The 25876-nt window shown below is 40.8% G+C and overlaps 1 protein-coding gene across 1 annotated transcript; it reads right to left on the bottom strand.

The window, feature by feature from the left end:
• Positions 1-309: 309 nt before the first annotated feature.
• Positions 310-13690, bottom strand: LOC113015070 (cell division control protein 42 homolog). The gene is made up of 6 exons (XM_026156991.1): positions 13552-13690; positions 13365-13469; positions 5590-5662; positions 4947-5056; positions 4595-4771; positions 310-919 (listed from the first exon to the last, which is right to left on the bottom strand). Exons 2-6 carry the CDS (start codon positions 13467-13469, stop codon positions 830-832), a joined length of 555 nt encoding a protein of 184 aa, XP_026012776.1. The 5' UTR covers positions 13552-13690; the 3' UTR covers positions 310-829.
• Between the last annotated feature and the right edge of the window lie 12186 nt (positions 13691-25876).

The following is a 25876-nucleotide window of genomic DNA, read 5'->3' as shown; positions in this document are numbered from 1 at the left end:
AGCATTTGATCTGCAGATTGAATTAAACACATTTCAAATGTTTACTTATAATCAGTAAATGAATTCAGACATTATTAGAGAGGAACTTTAAAAAAATAACCTTGCCTGACTCTTATTTAGGGAGGAAAAAGTTCAAGAACCCTGATTTAACAGCTCCCAGAGACACAGCAGGGATGTGTGCTCTCTCATGTATCGAGTACTAAATGTGTCAAATGTATTAAGCACTTTTAAATGTTTAGCTCTAACCAGGAAATGAATTCAGATAATTTAAGAGAAGCTTTACAATGTACAGTTTAAAGGATTCAAGGATTCTTTATTGTCATTCACCACAAAGAAAACACGACAGTGCAGTTACTCAGTTCTCTGACTAACAATCAAGAATAGTAAACAGTCAACTAAAAATATAATCATTTATATATGAAATAAACAAGTAAATAAATATATTACCTATTAAATCATTTCAGAGATGTGGAGGTTTAGCACAGTTTAACATTGTCACAGTATCCAGAAAAGCAGCAATTCTTCGGCCTCACCAGGATGCTGTGCAGCCTCCATCCCAAATGGAGGAGGGAAAACGGTCCATAGCAGGCAAAAGATTACTGCTGTAAAACTGTTTAATTCTCTTCCTAACTTAACCCCCCACACATCTATTTTAAAATGTAAAACATTTTAAATTTAAAATTAATTAATAAATTATGATGTCGATTCACAGACTCCAGCCTATGCCATTATGGCTGAACACTCATATGGGCTAATGATTCCGGGTCCACCTCCCCTTCTTCCTCCTAAACCCTCTTTTCCTCTTCTCCTTCTCCTTCTCCTTTTCCGTTTATAGCAGAACACAGAAGTAAGTGGATTTTTTATCTGTAGGATTTCGAGTTGCCAGGATGGCCTCTTCAAACACCTCCCTCACTCCTTCCTGAAAACGAGACAGAAAGAGACACTCAAATTTAACAAGAGGAAAAAAAGATTTCTACTTCAGAGAGAGGTGGAGGAGTTATCAGATCAAAATAAAGATCTATTTCCTAGCAGAGTATCAAGATAAACAGGAAATATTGTGAATATAAACTGTTTATTTTGATACTCTACAAGGAAAAATCTAAGATGTGAGAAATCATGATGGTCTCTGCAGTCCTGCTGACGTGCCTCTGAAACATTGCATGGACGTTGAGTACAGCGCCTCTGTGCTGGCACACTGGGGAGGTGGCTCCCCTGTTTGCCACAGACTGTTCCTTCCTTGAAAGGCACTGATCAAACCTCAGATTCAGGAAGAGAAAGGCAGTTTTTATCCTGGTCCTTGAACACACTGCATCAAGTATTTATCCTCTGAACATATTCAAAGGTGCGTGGCAGTTTTATATTGTAAGGTAGAGACCTGACAATAATACAAAGAAAACAGAGAAATACAAAGAAAACCCCAACAGTCATATGAGCCCCTATGAGCAAGCACTTTGATGACAGAAGGAAAAACTCCCTTTTAACAGGAAGAAACCTTCAGCAGAACCAGGGTCAGGGAGGGGCGGGGCCATCTGCCGTGGCCAATTGGGGTGAGAGAAGGAAGACAGGACAAAAGACATGCTGTGAAAGAGAACCAGAGATTAATAATAACTAATGATTCAATCCAGAGAGGCATAGTGAGTGAAGAAGAAACACTAAATGCATCATGGGAATCCCCCAGCACCCTCGACCTATTGTAGTGTAACTAAGGGGGGATTCAAGGTCACCTGTTCCAGCACTAACTATATGCTTTAATAAAAGGAAAGTTTGAAGCCTAATCTTGAAAGTAGAGATAGTGTCTGTCTCCCGAATCCAAACTGGAAGCTGGTTCCACAGAAGAGGGGCCTGAAAACTGAAGGCTCTGCCTCCCGTTCTACTTTTAAATACTCTAGGAACAACAAGTAGGCCTGCAGAGCGAGAGCGAAGTGCTCTAATAGGCTGATATGGTACTACAAGGTCATTAAGATAAGGTGGGGCCTGATTATTTAAGACCTTGTATGTGAGGAGCAGGACTTTGAATTCAATTCTGGATTTAACAGGAAGCCATTGAAGGGAAGCCAAAACAGGAGAAATCTGCTCTCTCTTTCTAGTCCCTGCAGCAAGAGTACTGAAGCCGTCTCAGGGAGTTTTCAGGACATCCTGATAGTAACGAATTACTGTAGTCTAGCCTAGAAGTAATACATGCATGAACTAGTTTTTAGTGTCACTCTGAGAAAGGTTCTGTTCATAATTGTTATTAATTTTTAGGCACAGAGGGTTTCCTCTTTCCCTGCTGAGGATGCTTTGGTTATTTTGGCTTCACTGCGTGATGAACTGCAGCTCGCAACTAAGGCCACTGTTCTCAGTTAGAAATGGGAGAGGAGCTGCTGCCTAAGAACAGGTGTGAGGTGAGAGTGGAGCAGGAGGTTGGCAGACTGATTTGTAGGGCAGTGGCTGCAGATACAAGCAGTGGAAATGAGCTTCCCCTGTGGGGTCTGGGCTCACCCACAGAGAGGGGATGCCGAAGCCTTCTGGGTGAGGTGCTGCGGGTATTAGAGTCATAGAGGCCAGTATTTTACTCAAATATGTTGAGCCATACTTAAAAATTTTGTTATGATCTTTAATTTTTGTGATTTGTAATTTTTTTAATCTTAATTATTTAGTTTATGTTGCAATTTTAAACAGTATCATCGGTAAATTCACCATGCTTTGCTGATCTATTCTGTTTTAAGTTGGTAGATGTCATAAAACGGGTGCACGTTGAGCCTCCATGTGGTGATTGTTTTTTTGTTTTGTTTTGTTTTTTTGCCTGTCCCATTTGGTTCTTTAGCCGTCAGAATTGTTGTCTGAAGACCAACAAGGATCGCCAATGGATTTACTTTGCCAAATGGATCATCACGGCCTTGCCGTATTGGTCCTTTTGATCGACCTTTGTTGTTATTATTTATTTTATTTTATTTTCAGTTGTTACAGACGGGAGAGACATGAGTGAGAGATAGGAAAGGGAGAAAGAAAGAGGAAGGAAAAGAAAAACAGAAGGGGAGAGGGACAGTGAGAAAGGGGGGGAGAAAAAAAAATTAAAATCTCCTGGATCACCTGTTGAGAGAGAGAATAGAAAACAAGCAACAAAAAAACAAAAAAAAAAAAAAAACCAGAGCAACATACTAAACACAACACCATCACGTTAATCTAGCTAAGTGTAAACAGCAGTAAATACTAAATATTGAATGTTGTTGTGTAGCAAGCAGGACCGACAGCGCACAATGTGCTTGGAAATAGCAGCCAATGAAGGTGTAATTTATGTCTATGAACAGTGAACACCCGTGTGCACACCTGTGTGGATCAGCGCGCTTGTATTCAAAAGGTTTCCCCATGTAACGGTCTGCTAGAGGATGTAGCGAGCCATAGCCCCGTCCCCCAGGGCATGAAGCAGGCATAGAGGAGATCCAGGCCCCAGACATCCAGAGGCCCCAGAGTGCGAGAGCCCAAGGAGGACCACCGGAGGGGCATCCGTGTCACCCTCCTGGGAAGAGCTGAGGAGAGCCCAGGTGAGGGGTCACCCAGTAGCCACGGAGCAGAAGCCAGAGGGGGCTGCAGTGGCGTGCCCGCCGGCTCTGCCGGCAGCCAGCTGTGCCAGAGTGAACCGAGCCGCAGGCCCAGAGGCCACTCCCCAAACAAACTCTATACCCCAGGTCCAGGTACCCTCGCCCCTAGAGGTGGAAACGGCACCTAGACCAGTTACCCTTTCCCCCGGGGTGGAGGCAAGCAGACCGCTCCAGGCTCCGCAGCAGCAGGGAGGCCCCGCATCCTAGATCCCAATTGGACGGCCAACACCTCCTCCCAGCCCCCCCGCCCCAATGGCCAGCAGAGAACAGGAGTGTGTGAAGACCCCACACCTCCCTCCTCTCGCTCATGTGTAGTGTTGCTGCGTGTTGTTCGAAGGTGCATTTAAAACACGGGAGAGCATGGTGCTGCTGCCAGAGAGCAGCAGGTGTTAGCACGGCCCCTCCTGAGAACCCTCCATGTCTACATGGATTTAAAACTGAGAGGTGGGCACCGGCGCCAGAGGTGGGGTTGAATACACAGACCGTCCACTAGACGCTGTTAATGTGCCCACCTTCAAGGCCCTATATGTATGTGTTATGAGAGTGTGAGTAATGTGGATGTCTAAGTTGTGGAATAAAATTGAGGCACAAGTGGCCAAAAGGGGGGGGGGGGCACTAACCAGGTTATGACCACAACCCCTGGGTTAAGTCCTCCAGGGATAACGTCCCTAGGGATTCTCCAGACCCCGTAAGCCCGTCCCTACCTCCACATCAACCACAATGGCGAAGGCGGGACCAGACCACGACCCCCCGTGGTGGTGATTGTTTTAGATATATCAGGAGTATGTAACCAGGACCCCGACCTGAGATGTTTTGTAGTTATTTTTTACTTCCACTAGGTTTTGACAAATGGCTTGTGATGCCTTTTTATTAAGTGTAAAGACTTCCTGTGACTCTGTGAGTAATGATGATGTTCATATTTCTTTTATTCTTATTGCCCAAAACGTATAGATACCAAGGCTTCTTTCTCAACAGAGAATCCCACCAGCAGACTTATTTTTCTCTCTCTGTACCTGAGTCCGAGCCGAACACTCCATGTATTTAACGGCCTTCAGCTCATGAGCCAGTTCCTCGCCACTCGTAAAGGTCAGGGCTTGTTCCAGGGTGTTCTCGTTATCTCTCAGATCCACCTGAGTCCCAACCAGCAGGAATGGCGTCTTTGGAGAGAAGCGTAAAATCTCTGGCACCCACTGTAAAAAGACAAGCTAAAGGTTTGATGCAGTTTCACTGCAACCCTAACGATCTCTGCTCTGTGTGTGTTTATCCTTAGAGTTTGGCTCATTATATTTCTAGTTATGGAAGTAATTAAAGTGAAGGACATGAGCATCAAATTAGAAATAAAACACACAAACCATCTAAACGAACCTTGTCTGTGACGTTCTCAAAGGTTGAGGGCGATACGACAGAGAAACAGACAAGGAAGACGTCGGTGTCAGTGTATGTGTTAAGTCGGATGTTTTCGTAGTTCTCCTGACCTGCAGAGGCAGACACACACGAAAAAGATCCGCAACAAACAGAGCAACCAAAGCAAGGCAAATTTAAGCAGTTATCTCCGAGGCTGAAAAATGTGAAAAAAGAAACACTGCAGTTCCTTTAATATCCACTTGGGGCTAAAACTTTACAGCAGAAATAATTACATTCTCAACCTGATACAAAACACAGTTTTGTCATCTCTGGACTTATTTATTCCCTCATAGAAACTGTATGGTGGGTAATGTTTTTCTAAATCACCCATCAAGATACTGGTGAGGCTTAAAGTCAGTGGCATGGCTGCTTTGATTGACAGCTGTTGCCAGATAACTGTTTGTGTTTCATAAGTGCCGCAACCCAAAAATAAAGATTTCATAAGGAACTTCATAAGGACAGTGTAGTAAGATTTCAAATTGCTATAGGATCCTATCCATCACCAGCAGCTCCGAACATTACAGGAAATACTGCTACTACTATAAATATGCTACAGCTGTTGCTATTAGTATCTGTTTTGTTTCAGTTTATGTGTATTTTTTACCTGAAGAGTCACACAGTTGCAGATTGTACTCCTCGTCATTGATCTTCACTGTCTTCACACAGGTAGCAAACGACTGGGGGGACAGAAGGCAAGGAGTGAGGAAACAAAGAAAAAGACAGTAAACCTGTGAAAAACCTTGATTGCAGATGTACTCCAAACAAAACTGGAAGTAGACTTCTGGACTAGTTAAATCTCTGAACGAGTGTCGTCTCAGTTAGTCTGTGGAGCTGAACCAAAGCCACGTAGTTCCAGTGTTAAACAAAGATTACACTGCTGAAACAAAACATGTTTGTGGATGCTGACAGAATAAACTGGTGAAATCTGACCAAGTTTTGTTTAAGTGCCATAAATACACGAAAAGTTTCCCACTCTTATTAAACCTTAAAGGTGCTCATACGTTCCACACACTCACATAAATGCGTCAACGAGTTGGAGGTTCATCATCTTGACAAAGGACACCCATGAACTAGAGCAGCCAGAGATTGAATCCCTGACCTTTCGTTTTCACAGAACTGTAAGTAGATCTTGAGCAGTGTTGGATCAGATACTCAGTGGTCTGCAACCTGCCAGGTCTTTAGCACAAAGTCACTATAACACCTGAGCATATTGTGTGAGGACATAGCTGTCGAGAGGGAGCAGCAGGGTTCTCCCTCTGTATAACAAGCTTGGCAGCACTCCGGCTCATACTGATCCCCAGCAGATCCTCTAAATTCAAAGCTATAGCTGTTACGTTATACCTGCTCTTCTGTTCAAGTCTTAAGTCTTAAATCAGTCTCAAAGGGGATGGTTAGTGAGGGGTGAGTGTGCATGTATATATTTATATTATACAGGACCTCGTATGGGTATTCTGCAATTGATACATCAATACGTTTATATATCAACTGTTACGTAGACCATATGTAGTGAAAACTGTAAATGTTAATACACAGAACTTTAGACATATCCGCACATCATTAACAGACAGCAGCGATTACATTCCTGCGCTCTATGATACCGGCTCATATTGAATACTGTATTACAAGTTGGTCCTATACAAGCTTTGCTGCTATCGGGCCAATCGAAGTGTGCTACAAAGATCATTGAAAATATTAGATAAGGAACCTTTTTCATATCACCATTGTCAAATTTTAGATAAATACAAGTTTCAAAATTTTACTAATTTCAAATTATTTAAATCTGCCTGTCTAATATACAAAGTTCTTGTCATTGTTTGTTCTAGTATAATGTGATCACTGTTTTTGTCCTTGTCACATGACCTGTAAATATTGTCTCTGTATGTTATTACTAACTTGTGTTTAACACCAACCTGCCAGAGAGTCTGCAGATGGAAATTAGCCCAAGGCTATTTGTTAAAATATTCATTAATATGTATTGTCCCTCTTTCTAAATAAATAAATAAATGAATGTATTATCACGGCAGGGCTGCTGTACAACAAATGCGGAGTAGTAGTACTTCCAAATAAGCCGTTGAATGGTGTGACGGGGTGCCCAATCCCACTCCTCGAGAGCTATTGTCCTGCACCTTTTAGATCCATCCCTACTCCAACACAGATGAAACAAACGGTTGGATTACCTCTTCAGCATGCCATCAAGTTTGGCAAAGGCCTGATAACAAGCCATTCATCTGATTCAGGTGTGTCAGAACAAAGATGCATCTAAAAGCTGCAGGACGGTAGCTCTCGAGGACTGGAGTTGGACAGACCTGCTCTAGGAGAAAGATTTGACACATTCACAGAGCTTCATCACATCATCACTACACTTTATACTGCAAGAGGCCCTGCAACACTACAGAGAAAACTGAACCCACTACCAACCCCCCCCCCCAAAAAAAAAGAAAACAAAACAAAATCTGATGACCTATGAGCAAGAGCTTTGGAGACACTGGGAAGGAAATACTCTGTTTAAATAGGTAGAAACCTCAGGCGGAACCAGGCTCAGTGGGATGCAGAGATTAATAATAACTATCGATTACCCTCTTAAGCACCTATGTCCCCAGATACGGGGCAAAGGGGAGGAGATCACATTTACGGTTATGCGTGGGTGCTTAAGAGGTTAAATGCAGAGTGGTGCAAAAACACATAGTGGGTGAAAAGCTGACTAAAGGACAACTCGGTGCATGATGAGATCTATCACAGATCTACTGAAGGAGGTTTCAAGGTCACTGGCTCCAGCCCAAACTATACCATTTGCAAAAAAGAAAAGGAAACCTTCTGCCTGTGCTCAAAACTTCTGTCTGCGTAGGGCAACCCATCAGAAGGCGATGGCATAAAAATATGACAGCAATAGACATAAAGTCAAATCATATATTGGTCACATGCCAACACCGTGGTCACGCACAGACTAAATGTTGTGACTGCTGCTTCCTTTAGATTGACATCCTTGGCTGAAAGGCTCTCTTTAGTGGTTTTGGTGGGAACTGAACTGAACATCGAGTGAGTTCGATTTTTTAGTGAGAGGTAAAAACGCACCACTGTCAACTAAAGAGATGTTTTGTGTTACCAAAACAAAAGCTTTGCAGTGAAATGAATTCCAGTGACCAATCCTTTGATCGTGATCATCTTGTTTTCAAGATAACGGCCAGCAGATCAAACGGGTTTGTCTGCAGCGACGATTTTCACTTATTATGGTTGCTAACACTAACAAAACAAGCACAGAAACCAGAGTACAGCACTGTGATTCTGGCTTTGACTTCCAAATGGTAGCACTTCTAGTTTTAGGGCATTTCAATATGTCGTCCACATTTTTGGTTATCTTGCAGGCGCATCGAAAAGAACTGGAGGAAAACAGACGTATACCCTAGAGCATGTTTTTAAATGTATTTATATGTACTCATTCTCAACTGTATGCTATGTTTTAGTTATGGCGTGAAACAAGAGTCAGAAATACTCTGGAAAAACAATGTTACAGGTGACCTGTTTTCTTACTGCGGTGGTTATTTGTTAGATGAGTGACAGGAAACACCACCACAAGAGCCAGCACTGGCATGAAACAGCTCAACACAAAGCAAAGATTAAAGAAAGTATGCAGGGCACAGCTGGGAGATTAGAGAGGACACTCTGGTTATTCAACTTAAGGCCTGATGACTTAAAGGTTTAAGATACAACTACAGCACTGACAACGAGTTGTTAGATAGTTAATAACAACAGGAAAATATAGGCAGGAACAAGAAGGTTAATATTTATACAATCAATGAGACAATAAGCAATTAAGAGTGGCAGTGATGTAGTCACAGCCCATCACAATTCACAGGTTATTGCCCAGGAAACGAATGTGACCTTGACACTGAGCACAATTTAGGTGAAGAGCCGTAAGGTGAACACCATGTTTGTTTTTGTCCAGGTACGGCTGTGTGGCAGGAAGAAAGAACTCAAAATCATTCTTAAGCCCCTTTTCCATTAGTACCTACTTGTGTTTTCAGGGTTTTTCCTGTAGGTCATAGTACCTGGTACCAGCTACTTTTTAAATACCTACTCCATGGGGTTTTGAGCGATCCAAGGCGACCTGAAAATGTGACGTCAGAAGACTTCATGTCACCAAAAAACAACATTGTGGTTCTCGAGTCTGAAAAAAAGCCACAGACTGTGCGGCAGGTAGATTGTTGCCTCGACGTCCGCCTTTGTTGTGGCGTTCGTGTCACATACTAATCACATCGTGAGACTGTCGGCCGCGCTGCTTTAATAACCCCACGCGCATTAGGTGGTATCCCACTGTAATGGAAAACGAGTTGTGCCGCTTCGAGCCGATCCAAATAGGTACTAATGGAAAAAGAGCTTTAATGCTGCTGTTTTAACAGAATACAAAAGGCCAACACAGAAGCAGGGCAGGAAAGGGAAACTGAAAACTCTGAAACACAGAGCAGGGAGACACAGGACCATGAATGAGGACGTGACAAAGGACAGGGGGAGACAAAAAATACTTACAAGATAACGAGGGGAGAGGAAACAAGTAGGAACACAGCTGAGGGAAACTAACATCATGATTTGGGAGGAAGTCGTCATGGTCCTGCATCTTTGACCCAGTGTCTTGAGTTTTTGTGTGCTCATGATGTGATCTGTGTTCAGCTCTGCTTCGTGCTTGTGAGTATTATATTATTTCCTAGTGCTTTTCAGTTTTGTTTTCTATGGTCTTCAGATGACAGCAGTTTCCTTTCTCTTCCAGTCTGTCCTAGTTTCTTCTCTGTGTTTTGTGCCTCATGTATGATGTCAGTCTTCTCTCCGTGTTGGTTTCCCTTCTGTCTTTGCGTTCTTCTGTTTCCGTGTTCGATAACATCTCGTTTTATTTTGATAGTCTTTCGTCTAATGTGCGTTATGTTCAGTTTTGCCCGAGTCGTCTCCACTCTGCCCTCATCTCCTCTTGTGTATTTAACCCCTCATTTTGTTTCTGTTCTTTGTTTTGCCCTCCATTGTCACGCATTTTCTAAGAAGCATTTTTTGCTTTAAAATATAAAAAATAAAAATCTTTTTGGCCCTTTCAGTAAATAGCGACAAAGAGAAAGGAAATAAATGCACCGAAGAGCTGTGGGTCAGACTCCAACCCAGGCTGGCCACTTCCTGCCACTCAGCACATGGTCACCTGCTCATCCCAGTGATCTAAACCGGCACCCCTGACCTGCCTTTTTGATGCATTTTTGTAAGCGCTTATAAATAATAAAACAGGTTTTTGAGTTTTATATCTTCAGTGTCCTTCACTTTTGGTCCCATTGCCGTCCACCACACAGTGAACCTTGATGGAAGTTAAACTAAACACAGACTGACCTATTCGCCCATTCGTTCATTTTCATTGCTGACACTGGATTGCCCAATCAAATCTCCTAATGCGAGCGGTGTTGTGCCAAAAAGTGATTGTCTGCCAAAAACTGATTTCTGGTATTTGCCAAAAAAAGATTGCTCGTATTTAAACTGCTATAAATAACTTGTTGGTCTATAATATGTGAAACATATGTCAAACATATCCCACATGAATGATACCAAGTCATCTTGAGCCACAAACAACATTCCTGTAACAAGGTAGAAGCCACGATCAGTTTTTGGCAGTGATTGTTATATATCATTTATTTATGCAGTTAAAAAAAATCCTGTTGACATTAAAAATGTCTTTTGTAAGAATAATCTGGCCAAGACGACAGCAGAAAGTGCAACAAATATTACAATAGTTCTGTAAACATATTTTAAGTGGACAAAAAGGACTTTGAGTGTTGAAGAAGTGGTGAAAAGCTGAGAGACAATGTTAGCTGTCAGGGTGCTGATGAACTTTATTACCAGTAACAACTAGAAAACAGACCTCACAGTCACAGGAGGCTGCTGCTGGCACCAGCTGTGGAGAAGTGAGGAAGAGACAGAGGAAGATGAATTCATGTGTTAAGAAAATAGATGGAGGGACAATTAGGAAGGGAGAGATTTCAGGTAAAACCAATGGCTACTCTGACCATGAGCCATCGCTAATAGCGAAAGTGTAACTTTAAGTTATTGTCAAGTGTATTATATCCGTCAATCAACAGAAATGATCCCCAGTCCAGCCCTTTGTCAGCATTACAATGACTGCACAGAGCCTTGCTTTCACTCTTCTACCTGCAGAGATTAGATCAGGGGCGGAGCGGGGGGGTGGCTTACGGGGCTTAAGCCCGGGTTGTTTTGTCAGAAGCCCGGGGTATTTTGGAGTGTAATTTTTTCATAGTTAGATGCCTGGCTGACAACTGTATAAAACAAAAAGTACACACAATATTCGAAGCACATAGTGCACACTGTGGGAATTTACGACTGTGCGTGAATCCCCCCCTGATATTGGTATGATCCAAGCTCAGGCACTAAGCGACTGAGCGAGGGGGCGGGGGGAGCTGCTGCCCGTGAGTGCGCTGTTGGAGAGACGGAGCCAGCCATACTAAGGAGAGCTTAGTTTGAGCAGGTACCAAAGCAAATCATTCGTACCGTACAAATAATGTAAATATGACGGTGCATCACGAAAGATTGATATGAAACTGATCACTTGACCAATATTATTTTACTTGCTCTTCAAGTGAATCAACAAATGGCGAAATGAAAAGCCGAACAAATGCTATTTTTTAGAGAGTCTTAGCTTACGTGTGTTTATTTCATATTTTCAGTTCTTACCCTCCCCGACTAATTCGGTTTCAGTTATGTACTGAAATATAAGAATGGACATTAGAGGGTTCTTTCAAAGAAAAAACTCAGGTAAATGTTATTTTATATATTATGCTTTGTATGTTGTTCAGTATATTTCTATGCAAAACAAGAGGGATTTCAGTACACAGCAGGATATTCACATTTGTAACCAGATATTTACATACACTTTAGGGAGAAAACATAAAACATTTTTACTGTACAAGATCAATTTAGAGTAAACTTTTGTTTTAGATAAATATTGAAATATATTTTGAATTTGTTAAATGTCAGAATAAAGAGAGACAGAGCTGTCTATTTTTTATCACTTTCATTAAATTTAGGAGTACATATACACTAAGTTTATTGTTAATTAATAAGAAAACTCCAGACGATTCCATTCTGAGCTGAAGAAGCTTCTGATAGGTTAGTAGAGTCCATGTGAGTAAATTGGTGGCACAGCTGTGGATGCATATAAGGCAAAACACAGAGCCTGTTTCTTTGACATGGGAAAATCAAGAGATGTCAACCAAAACACCAGGAAAAGAATCGTGGAGCTCCATAAGTGTGGCTCAATTTGAATACAATTTGGTGCCATTTGCAATTAAAAAACACAGACAGTTTCTCTCTTTACTCTTAAAGTTAACAAATATGTTTTTATATTTATCAATCTAAAAAAATAAACATTTAGTCTGATTTGATGTTACAATTAAAAAAGTGTTTGTGTTTTGATCTGAAGAGTTTGTAAATATCTGGTTTCAACTGTATATTTGATGATTGTCAGCACAAAGAGGGAGAGAGAGGAGCAGAGATTGAGATGGAGAATGAGGACAGAACAGAGATGAACAAGAGCAGGTGAGACACACATGTTAGTCAAATGGTTGCTTACTAAAAGTATCACTGTATCATAGGTACTCATGTATCTCGTACCTAGTGTTTCTTTTTAGGTTTGCTATTTTTCAGATTCTATATTTATTAAGTTCTGCAGGCTTGTTTGCACAACAAGGCTAAATAATTATATAAACTTTTCTCAATCTAAATATTGTACTTTGGTAGAATTAAATAAATAAGTGTAGTGCAGGTCTATGATGATTTTTAGTGCTATCATCTAGTTCTGATTCTGGTTCTGTCTTGGTTAAGTCCTCAGTAATCCTGCTTTTGAACTGTTGTAGTCCTGTTTTAATTCTGGATCAGTTCTGGGTCTGGATGAATTGGGGTTTAGTCCCTGTGTCTTGATACAGCCCCGACTTCGTTCTGTCTTGCTGCTCAATTAAAAAACTAGTTTAAGGTGTCCTGCATGTGTGATATATATATTTCCCTATATGAAGTCATTCTTTTTTGAACAAAACTCAAAACAGAGCCTATTAATCTTTCAGTCATTTCTACACCCCCCCCCCCCCCCCCCCCCCCCCTCAAAAAAAAAAAAAAAAATCCCACATGCATACTACCCTTTAGGGCTAAGCCCCGGGTGTTTCAAATGTCTGGCTCCTCCTCTGGATTAGATAGTTACAACCATTTACCACTTCCTGTGTGACAGCATGGAGCCAAACACCGAGTATTCCAGAGAACACTCTTAAGTTAATAACAAGCTGGCTTTTGAGCCGTTTCACAGCTGGTGAATGGAAGCCACTTGACTCTGTGCTGTTTTCGGATACTCACCGTGGGGAAATCTCCAATGGGAAGCTTGTCAGTTGTGTAGGAATTGAGCAGGCAGGTCTTTCCTGCTTCATAGTCACCCACCACCACACATTTAATGTCTTTCATCTGAGGAGAAGGAAGACACAGAATTTAAAGAAATAAAAAGGACAATATGAGGAAATAACACCTCTTTTCCACTAGCACTTACTCGGCTCGGCGCGACTCGCCTCGACTCGACAGTGATGGATCAAACAATACCGAAGCATCGGTGCATGTGTCAAACACACACCTCGCACCGGTGCGTGTATGGCTTTAAGAAAAACCACGTGACAGAAGCTAGGAGGACGATAGGAGCGCGTTAACAGTGCCGTTTGTGTGTTTACGGGTTTCACTCGTCATGAATGAATTCCAGCGATATCTGTAGGATGTCACCTTGGCCGCAAAATGCGACATTCGTCTTCTTTCTTATTAATAATAAACCGTAAAGCCTGTCTTCTCCCCTCACACACAGATACACATGAACTCCCACTTTTACAAGCACGTATTAGTCATTCCTATTATTTTTGTTCTGCTCCGTGTTATTCTATTTTGTCCAGTTAGAACTCTATCATCACTTGGTTAACTAAACAGGATTACTCATCACTCGTTTGCTGTCCACATGTCAAAGTGAACGAACTTCAGTCTGTCTCCAGGTTTCCTGCAATTACTTTTTAAACCGAGCAGATGTCGCTGTTGAGCGATTCACGGAAACAGTGTCAACAGCAAGCAGAGGATTAGTTTGTCATATCCTCCCGAGAATAACAGCCTTTTCATTTATGTCCTCTGTGATCGACATTAGCTTTGACTTATCTTATCCACTGACTTATTTGCTCTCTGGGTACTCTGGGTTTCTGCAACAGTCTCAAGATGTGAGTAACCCAAGTTAAATCACTAGACTTAACACTCTAGTCCTATTTGAGTTAATATTCTCTAATCAACAAAAATGTACCCTTAGGCCCCCTCCTCGATTCAGAGATTTATGTAAATGGCCTTCTTGACTCCCTGCTCATACCAGCGTTCTTCCCTGTCCAGGATGTGTAAATCCTCATCATGGGGAGGCTACATCTTTCTTCATCTTACAATGCTGTGATTGCAGCAATTCTCTGTGAATGGTACTCATGGCCATTGATCAGATCAAGGAACTGACCTCATAGACCATTGGTCATTCAGTGGTGCTAGTTTCAGTCACTGTGTAAATGTACTGTTAATAAGGTTTGGGGAAACCTGCAGTCAGCTGAGACCGAAGAAGTCAGTTGGATGAGTGACGAAACGTTTCTACATCCAGATGAACAGAATCAACCTTTTGGGAGTTAGCATTACTTCTGTTCTAACAAATAACATAAAACAACAAAACACGACATTAAATGAGAGGTCATTGAATTTATTGCTAGTTTTAAATACATTTTACTTTTAAAGTAAAATGATTGTAAAGCATATGAAAAAAAAGATCAAACAAGCTTGTAAAGATTTTGGGTTTCCAGTTAATTTCAGTCTCTAACTATTATCTTACTCATCTTGTCAGTCAAAAACTGATGACTGACTGCACAGTGTTAGATAAAAGTCTACACAAGATGCAACTGGTTGTAAAATACAATATGCAGAATTCAAATAATACAAAACAAACAGATGCTTGCCTGATATATTCACAGAGGAGATTTGTGGGCTGTGGCCTACCTCAGTATCTTCTCCGGGTCAGTCAGGAGCTTTTCAGTATAATTCCAGCATCAGCGTCCTCGTGCTGTCACGCTTCATCAGAATTTTAACACTGATCTGAAGGTTGTTTGGCCTCGAGAATATACTCTCCGTAATAATAGTGACTCAGAGGAAATCTTCTGAGTGTGCTACTGTTTGATCATCCAGTCGGTCCTGTTCTGCACTCTTTTCAAAAACGAAACTATTTCAGTTCATTCCAGTTTTATCTCACGTGGATCAAACCAACAACGCATAATCTAATCTACATTTTGTTTACTTACTTACTTTCTGTTTTCTTTTATACTTTGTAGGAAGAATTTTGTAAAAAAAAAAAAAAAAAAAAGAAAAGAAAAGAAAAGAAAAAAACATTCAGGAAGTGAAAACTGATCGATATTATTTAGATTATGGTTTTGGGTTAAATTACAATCATTGTCACAGAGCTCAGGTTCTTTGTTTGCCATTATGCCTTATGTTCTACCTGTTCACACCTGCTGGAGTGTGACGCATTCAAGTTCCCTTCCTCCCTTATTGCATGAGGTATAAACATTTTAGTGCTTTTGATCTATAAAAGTTTCTCTTCATTTTTGTGAAATGTGTACATAAGGTTTTAATTTTGCTTTTAAGAAAGGAAACCAAGACCATCTCCTGCCTGGCAGCTCTATCTTCAACATCCTTTGCCCAGTATATCCACTATCGCTCCTCTGGACATGTTCAAACCACTTCATCCTTGCCTCTCTAACTTTGTCTCCCTCTATTATACTCATTTCTAATTCTGTCCATCCTGGTGACTCCCAGTGGATGGTATCTGCAGCCCTGCTTCCTCAGTCGCTGTGCAAATCTCACAGCAGGAATGTCATTCTCACCACTCTTAACTCAGCTCTCAAGTGGTTAAAATGTTGTTGTTTTTTTAATTTTATTGAAAACGTCCTGACCTTGGACAGAAAACTGCAAAAATATTGGCCTAATGTACAGTAAAAGTGTTCAGACACAAAAATGAAGTGTGAAAGATTTATTTCAAATCATAATAACGACAAAGACAATGCGTAACCAACTACTGTGCAGTTCACTTAAGTCACACCACATACATTCAGCAGCCACTTTATTAGGTTCGCCTGTTCAATTCAATTCAATTAAATCCATCCATCCGTTCGCTTCCGCTTATCCTTTTCAGGGTCGCGGGGGGCGCTGGAGCCCATCCCAGCTGTCATAGGGCGAGAGGCGGGGTACACCCTGGACAGGTCACCAGTCTGTCGCAGGGCCAACACACAGGGACAGACAACCATTCACACTCACATTCACTCGCACATTCACACCTAGTGGCAATTTGGATTATCCAATTAACCTATCCCCACAAGTTGTATGTCTTTGGACGGTGGGACCCATATGGAAAAGATGTATATAAATCTTATAAAGTTTGTATCTGTCTTGTGTGAAATTTGTATGAAAAGCATATAAGAATGAAAACAGATATAAGATCCCTTGAAAAATTATATAATGAAACTTGTATGTTTTGGATACTTACTAAAACAATGTATGAAAGTAATGAGAAAGTGGCCACTTTCACGAGTAATCACATATAAGTTTTTACTATTTCTTTTCCATATGGGGAGGAAGCCAGAGTACCCGGAGGGAACCCATGCAGACACGGGGAGAACATGCAAACTCCACACAGAAAGACCCCGGCCTGATGGTGGAATTGAACTCAGGACCTTCTTGCTGTGCGGCAACAGTGCTAACCACCGTGCTGCTCAATTCAATTCGATTCGATTCGATTAAATTCAATTCAGCTAACATTTTCTTCAGCTTTTGACCTTTTCCTTCAGCTGCGTGAGCACTCAGCGAAGGTATACGAGGGGCTGGTTGCATTAGGAGATCTGACTGGACAATTGAGTGTGGGCAATAAAAATGAATGAAAGGGCACATCAAGGCAGCTAGGATTTACCAGCTGTACGCTGGCTTTGTGCAACAGTCTTAAGCTTACGAGTCAGTTCCTTTCCACTTGTGAAGGTCACAGCGTGTTGGTTTCTCTGGGCCAGCTTCTCCAGGGTGTGGCTGTCATCTCTTAAATGCACCTGAGTCCCGACCAACAGGAAGGGCGTCCCCGGGCAGTGGTGTGAAATCTCTGGCACCCACTGTGGAAAAATCAAGGTCAGGTTTGATGGGCTTTTACTGCAACAACTGACCTGTAGCTCTGTGTGTGCGCGAATATCTCTGAAGTTAGAAACCAAACAAAATTAACTTTGAGTTTGTCAAGACCAAATTTGAATTTAAAAGCAAGCTGAGTGTATTTTTGGACGAGTCTTTGAACTGAGGAGAAGAATTTCACATTTTAGTTTGTTGATTATTATACAAACGATTCTCTCAGACAAGTGCCCGTTTACTTTTTACCCATTATGAGCATCACTCATTATTCTCTGCCAGTAATTAAGGTTAGGATATGTATTTTTTTTATTCCAATCCATTCAGCATTTAAATAACCTTTATCAGATTTAATGGTTCTGTTACAGACTTTTCAAAAAAGTGTTTTGCTTTTCTTTCACAAATGTGGGGATTAAATTGTGTTAAAATGTACAAGACAGTGATGTCAGTGATGAGGACCCAGGCACAGAGAGACTTGATGCATTTAAGAATCTTATGATTTAATAAAGAAATTTGCAGACTTGCACAGAGAGGGTAAATTTATGACGACTGATAACGGAGACGAAGATAACAGACGATGAGGACAGGGAGGAACAGGGGTTTAAATGCACCAAGGAGACAGTCAGAGGGAACTCGGGACAACTGGAGACATTTCAGGATGCAGGGACTGACAGAGACAGGGAAGAAGTCTCATCGTGATGAGTAAAGGTTATGTTGCCTGGCTGGGCAGCTCTCTGGGTGCTCAACATCCCCAAAGCTCTGATCCTTGAATCGCTCCTGGTCCCAGCTGTGTTTCCCTCCTGTCTCTCATTCCCTGATTGCTTCCTGTGTATTAAGCCCTGTGTTTTCTTTGGTCTGCGTTGCAGTCTACCCTCATCCTCTGCTGTGTGTTCTCACTGTCTGTATTGCGTAAGTTTATTTTGCATTTTCAGTTTTGTTACTTTTTGAGTTAGCATTAAAGCTGCAGCTGTGTGTCTGCACTTTGGGCCCTGTCCTACTTGCACACAGCCTTCACATGACAGAAGATCACGGCCATTACATGGACCCAGCAGGTGAGCCCGTCCAGCCGTTTTCCTCATGTTCTGGAGGCTCAGGAGAATTCACTCAGCTACCTGATTATCATCCACCATTACTACATCATCTTAAACTTCTATCCATAGGTCAAATATTAGCTCACTTATTAACTCAGTCACCAGCTCAGTCATCTGCTCAGCTGCCTGTTCAGCTAGAGGTCTCTGCATCTGCTGGCCCTGTGTCTGTCTCTGCAGTTCAGGAGAACAGTTTCAGCTGCCTTCCTCCTCTGGAGGGTCTGAGGGATCGCTCAGCCATCTCCTGTTCAAGGGATCGCTTCAGCCGTCCTCTGTCTTCGCTGAGGGGCCTGTGGAGCAGCTTCAACCGTCCATTATCGCTGAAGGGTCCAAGGAAGGATTTCAGCACCTTGTGTCCGCTGACCGCTCTGAGTCCGCTAAGCCACCTCCTGAGTCTCCAACTGCAGCTTCCACGCTGTGTGGTCCTGCCTCATTTGGTCCACAACATGCTCGGATGGCACATCCATGTCCAGTACACCTGGCTCTTTTACGGCCGCCAACTCAACGTCGCCGGCTACTTTAGGGGCCACACTGGCTGGACATCATCGCTGTCATGGACGGCCTCCTGTACTGCGTCGCCACCGCTGCCTTCTGCGCAGCCATTTTTGGACTCTGTATTGCATGTTTATTTTGAATTTTCAGTTTTGCTACTTTTTGAGTTAGCATTAAAGCTGTTTTTGAGTGCTCCTTCAACCTCAAACTGAACTTGAATTAAAAGGATATGAAAGTGAGCTTTAAGATGACATTTGAAAGATTCTGCAGTATGAATATTAAGCAGCAGTTGTCCTGATTCTTGGATATTGAGGATAGGAACAAACCAACACTGGCCCAGATGAGTTCAGTCAAATGATGATTTCATTAAACACACGCGTGGGAAGATGTGCACTGTAACACGTCAACATAGATCTCCGCTAAAAAGCACACTTCAAAATGGTTTTAATATGTCAGGGTTCAGCCCCTTCTGCGTCAGCAAAGAATATAACATGCATAAGTTGCAGTTAATGACGGTTAGACAAATTTCCATTATCAGCAACATTTTACCATACATGGCTGTTTCTTTCAACTGTCTCACCCCCAGATGTTTCCTGTTGACTTGTCCAGTTTTCATCAACTGTTGCTTATGCAGGCACAAATGCAGTTACCAGCAAAATGTCTTCCTGGCCTCTGGCCCAGACTTTCTTCTGTAATTAACTGTGTTTGTAAGCATGTATGCATTAACCTTCTACACTCGCAGTTACTTACACAATAAATCGTTGGGACCATCACGCCAGACAAAGCTTATGACCTTAAATGGACTGAGCGTCAACTCTTCATGAGCACATTTGCAATGTGTACATAAAAATAACTACAACTACACCTTTAATAAAAGTTTTAATAAAATGCCAGTAATGAAAGCCATGTTTAGCAACAACATATTTTCTGTTATTTCCACACAGTTCATTCCAGAGTCTTAAAACTGTGACTGCAAACTCCCGATCCAAATCGAGACCTCTGCTGCACTATGAGCATCTGGCTAGAAGATCTTAGGGCTCTTTTGGGGTTAAATAAGTTGAGCTGGTTGGTTAAATAGCTGGGTACGACACCATTTAAAACTTTAAAAGTAAGGAAAGCCTGTGAAAACCTGCTAAAAGTGGAGTGATGTGATCATGCAGCGGCATTTTGGACTAACTGCAAACGATAAAGAGAAGAGTGTTTCAGACCTAAACACAGAGGATTACAGTGGTCCAAACTAGGCCTGAAGGCATGAACACATTTTTCAAGGTCTTTTGGAAGAAGATGTGATTTTGTTTTGGTGATTTCACATAACTGATTAACATCTGGTCTTTACAACTGCGGTCAGTTGCTTCTCAGATTTAAAAGAAGTATCGAAAAACACTGATTTTTAACAATCAGAGAACAATGAGAAGCAAATAATGCAGCAACAACGTTGCTGACAGGTGAGTGTTTTGTTTTCTTCTCCTCGGTTTCATCTGTGATTTCAGTGGCATGGTATGACAGTTTAAGCAAATAGTAAGATGTGTATAAATATTGTCATTTTATAGATAATCAACTTTCAATTGATCTGTAGAAAAATATCTAAATTAATTATTTTGATAGTTATTTAAAGCTTTAGTAGTAGTCAATGTTGATGTATGTTCTGATAAGGAATTTTTAAACTTTTTTTTGTTGTGTTGTTGTTGTTGGTTTTTTTTTTTTTTATAAATTAATGTTTTTAACAGGCATACTGAGGTTTCCTTTAACTGACAGTCTTTGAGAGTTTGAATTTAAAGGGCAGCCTGTGAAGAGAATCACCTCATTAAATTAAGTCAGTATCTCCATCAAATTAGAAACAAACACAGATACCAGCTAAACAAACCTCTGTGACGTTCTGGAAAGATGACAGTGATTCAAATTGGGACAATGGCTGCTTTGACTGACTGGTGTTCCTCAGTGTCTGTCATCAAAGGTTTGACTGATACAGGATTTTTCCACACCAGTGACTTCATCAAAGGTGCTGATGAGAATAGGGCTCTGTGGAAATCAAGTCAGAAAATTGAGATTTCATGGGTTAAACACTGAGACAATATTGTTTAAGTTTAAAAGTTGGATTAGGTAGAGGATCAATAGGATCCTCTAGGTCCATGATCCTGTTGGGGAAACTCCCATAAGGCTTGAAATCTGGGACTCTCCACTAATTGCTCTTAGAACTGATTAAGATTCTCTGATGAGAGGTGACATATCTACAAGAAACCTAAAGAAGTCCAGACGCTTTTCTTTCTAAGCCCCTGAGACAACGATGACCTGGATGACTGAGAACCTTCACACACACTGTACAGTAGAATTTTTTAATTTAATAAACTGAGCTTAGATGTATTTTTTTTTACCTAATTTTACCTTGTCAAACATTCCCAGAGTGTACGTCTCTCCACCAACAATCACTGTCACAGCATACCTGTCAAACACCTGGAGAAAACAGGGAACAAAAGACATAAACAAAGATAAGTAAACATGCAAATGCAGCAGAATCGTTACAGCATGACTAAACAGAGTCAAACTGATTTATGAAATGAGCTGAGCACTTTCATGAATATTAGTTTGCAGCTGTTCAGGTAAGCAGATGTGTCATGTCTTGCGTTACTCCTCCTTACTCACGTTCAGGCTTCTGCCACGTGTGTTAACAAGCAGCTTATCCCAACATTCCTGGTAACCTCGGCTCTGGACGTGAGTGGATGCAGGAAGTGTTTTACAGCTGCTGCGCTTACTTGAATACTTACTTTCAAACTCCAAACACACTAGAACAGAAATTGGTCCACACTGCTACTACTGCACATTCACCCAATGTATATACTACATACATACATATATATATATATATATATATATATATATATATATATATATATATATATATATATATATATATATATATATATATATATATATGTATGTATATGTAGTATATATATATATATATATATATGTAGTATATATATATATATATATATATATATATATATATATATATATATATATATATATATATATATATATACTACATATATATATATATATATACTACATATATATATATATATGTAGTATATATATATATATATTATATATATATATATATATATATAATATATATATATATATATATTAATATATAATATAGTATATATATATATATATATATATATATAATGTTTTTCCTCTACCCCCCCCCCCCCAATGTTTTTGCACATGTCGAGGAGCGTGTCAGGCTACATTTCACTGTGTGTTATACTTGTATAACTATGCATGTGACAAATAAAGAACCTTGACCTTGACCTTGACCTGTATTGTGTGAGAACACAATACACAACCCACTTCGATTGGTTTTGCATGTATGTGCGTTTGTACTGTCTGTCTTTAGTGTCCTGTAGAGTTCAGTCACTGGTCTGTAAGTATCACAACCTGTGTGACACAAAAGAGCAGTTCAGAGCAACCTGAAATCTGTCTGGTTTATGTCTGCAGACTTTCATGCCACGAGTTTCCTGCAGAGAAAAATGTTTTTTTATTTTTTATTTTATCTGTGGTATTTAAACCTACTCACTGTGGGTATGTATTCTTACTTGTAGGCTGTGCCTGTATAGGTCAAGAGGAATTCATGCTTTCCTGAATCACCATCACCCACCACCACGAGCTTTATAGTCTGCATCTGAGAGGTAGGAAAAACAATTTTTAAAAAAGGAGCAAAATTGGGAACAAAATAAACTGTAAAGACAAGTAACAGTAACTGATTTGTGTATAGTTAAACTCACTATCCACATTAACCTTCTTATGGCAGCTGACTCTGGTTTACTTTCTATTCTTATTCTCCTCGATCTGAGTTCTGCTGTCGACACCATTTCTCACTCTGTTCTCCTCAGTAGGCTAGCCTCCATCGGTTTCCCCCATACTCACACTAGCTTGCTTTAAAGCATACCTGTCTGATCACACTCAGTTTATCTGACTCAAATCCTTCCCTTCTCAGTCCTTTCCTCTGGTCACTGGCGTGCCCCAGGGATCTGTCCTGGGGCCCTTTCTTTTCATTATCTACCTTCTTTCGCTTGGACACATTTTTCGTAAATATAATATACAGTTTCACTGTTATGCTGATGACACCCAGCTTTATCTGTCCACTAAACCTGACTCTGCTCTCCCCCATCCTTCCTCACCCTCTGCTTAGCCGAACTAAATTCATGGTTCTCTTCTAATTTTCTCAAACTCAATAGTAACAAATCCGAGCTCCTCTTGGTCGACTCTAAATCAACATTATTCAGAACCAACAGTTTCTCTGTTACTATCAAAAACTCGCCAGTCTTCGTTTCTTCCTCTGTGAAAAGTTTGGGTGTCATCCTCGACAGTACTTTATCTTTCAATTCACACATTAACAATGTTACTCGGTCTGCATACTTTCAGTTGCCAACATTAATCGTCTCCGTCCTTTTCTCACCCCACATGCCGCTGCCATTCTTGTTACTTCGACGGGTTTGGTTACTGCAACTCTCTTCTTTTTGGTCTTACTCAGAAATCCATCCACGAGCTCCAATACGTCCAGAACTCTGCTGCTCATATTATCACCAGGACCCCTTCTGTCCATCACATCACTCCTGTCCTGCAGCAACTTCATAGGCTTCCAGTCAAATATCGCATCATTGTTAAAACACTCTTGTACACATTTAAGGTAATTCATGTTCTCTCCCCGCCACATCTGTCTGATCTGGTTCAGATCACCATCCCATCTCAGTCTCAGATATTTTCTTCTCTTTCTCTCTCTGTCTCCTCCCCCCATCTTGCCGCCATGGGGAGCTGGGCATTCAGCTGCTCTGCTCCTTGACTTTGGAGTTCCCGACTTCCTGATTTAAGAAATATAACTTCCTTCTCTCTCTTTAAGTCTTAACTCAAACATCAATTGTACAAAATAGCTTATCCCAAATATCTTCTCCACTCTGCTATTTTACATTTGTTTTATGTCTTATGCCTTTATGATTGTGTAAACTGATTGCTTTTATGTTGCTTTTATTATTCTGCTGTGTACAGTGTCCTTGAGTGTTTTCAAAAGGCGCTTTCAAGTAAAATGTATTATTTTATTTGAAAAAAGTGCAATTCAAACAGGATTTCAAAGTAAAGTTTAACATGAAAGCTTTTAATAGAAAATGTAAACATGATGTTAACAGTGCGTTCTAAAATAAATGTTTCTTTATAAAGGCATAGTAAGATATTAAATCATCAACACTTACTTGAGAAGTGCAAAAGTCAAGTTTCAGGTCTACAGAGCTCCACTGCCTCTTTGTCTGTTTATTAGAGTTTAATCATACTTTGCAAAAAAAAAAAAAATGTAAATAAAACAATGCTAAGTGTCAAAGTGTCAGTACAATGCAAGTCTTTATTGCCTGGTTAAAAGATAACCAAAAAGTTAGAGATTAACTGCCCTTCCAGTAATGTGTAATCAAGGTGGAGTTTAGAAACCTTTGTGTGTGGGTTAGTGTGGGACTGCAAACTGCTAGTGTAATTTTTTTATTTTATTTTAACAGAGGGACGTTACAACATGCTTGTGTTAAACATTATTCTCCACATCAACTCTGTAGACAGTTTTATTACAACTCAGTTAATGATGAAGTCTAATTTAAAAACTATATTGGTGGTAATAATAACTGAATTACTTTGCACACTCATCAAGAGCCAGCAAAGCAAAGAGCTCATCATTTACAGGAGCATAAAATTGTACTTATCCATGAAACTGTGGCCACAAAGATGCACAAGTGATGCAGCCAGTCATAAACAACATGGTGCTTTGTATTCAGATAGCGACACGCTGCACCAACATACTCAAGCCAAGTTAAAAGTTACCTGTTAGATGTGCATATCCTACACTGATAATTATAATTTAACTAAAAATGAAGAACGATTAAACAGTATGAAAGTAAAAGTATTTTCAATGCTGAAAAAAAATCTCAAGAAGTCAAGGAAATGCACACATTTGATCTTGATAACTGAAATATTCAAAATTTAAATCTTTACTGACATAATGCTCTTGTCATCTTTTCAGTATGAATGCAAAGCAGACAACAAATAGTTTAGATGCTTTATTAAAAGAGGTATAATCAAAAGACAGGGCATGTGGACAGGTAGGCAGCAATTCAGAGAAAATGAGAGAGGCTTGGTGGAGACTTTGCAGGCATGCGAGTAAAAAAATGTGTCCCAGAAGTTCTTAGTTGGATTCAGCTCTGGAAAATGTCAGAGACAGTCAATGGTATCAATGCCCGTATCCACAATGGTTCTGAGGAGGTCATCTGTATGATCCTCCAAGGATATGCCTCCCAGACCATCGCTGACCACTGCCAAACCATCATGCTGGATGATGCTGCAGTCAGAAAAATGCCTACACTGCATCTCAAGACTCTTTCACATCCATCTGTATGAACCTGATAGACTCTGGTGATGCATGACGTGGGACTGTGAGCACAGGTCCCACTAAAGGATGTCAGACCCTTATTCCAGCAGATGGAGTCTGTTTCTCATAGTGTGCGGCCAGAAACATGCAAATGAGCACTCCGGAGGCCATTCCTTAGGCCTCTGTCAGTGTTCCTCCTGTTATACTCGCTACACTCCAGTGTCCTGATCAGGCGTCCTTATTGTTACAACCCACTTGCTTCCTGCACCTGCTTCCACTGTGGATCACTAGTTACCATTGTAAAGACACACCTTTACTCGTAAATGTCCAAATTGTATTCTTGAGCAAGCAAAACCCACCTCATTAGTCTCTGCTTGTGAAGCGTTTCAGAAACACCAAAGGGCATAGAGAGCACCTAGAGGTCAGCTTGCATCGATATGCCATTCTGGAGAAGTTGTTCTACCTCTCCAACCTGAATGTGTTGGAAGCACCATCTCATGCTACCAGCAGTGACAAGGACATAAACAAAAAGTTGAACTGGAGAAAAAGATCAGATGTAAGGACAGAGCAATGGTTTTTGGTTACTATCTGTAAAACCAGTCTCTTTTTTCCCCTTTTCCTATTTTCCTGTTCCCTCTCCAGTGAACCTCGTGTCACTTTCATTTGCACCAAAGGAA

This window comes from Astatotilapia calliptera, chromosome 22 (assembly GCF_900246225.1).
Source record: "Astatotilapia calliptera chromosome 22, fAstCal1.2, whole genome shotgun sequence".
In the NCBI taxonomy this organism is placed as follows: Eukaryota; Metazoa; Chordata; class Actinopteri; order Cichliformes; family Cichlidae; genus Astatotilapia; species Astatotilapia calliptera.
Note: the sequence above shows the minus strand (reverse complement) of the source record. Positions and strands in the feature narration are given on the sequence as shown.

Coding starts and splice junctions, on each gene's coding strand:
- LOC113015070 (XM_026156991.1), bottom strand. CDS start 13,469: ATGAAAGACATTAAATGTGTGGTGGTGGGTGACTATGAAGCAGGAAAG. Junction 5,663..13,364: donor CCATTGGAGATTTCCCCACG/GTGAGTATCCGA, acceptor CTGTCCCCCCAG/TCGTTTGCTACCTGTGTGAA. Junction 920..4,594: donor AGTGTTCGGCTCGGACTCAG/GTACAGAGAGAG, acceptor TCTCGTTTTCAG/GAAGGAGTGAGGGAGGTGTT.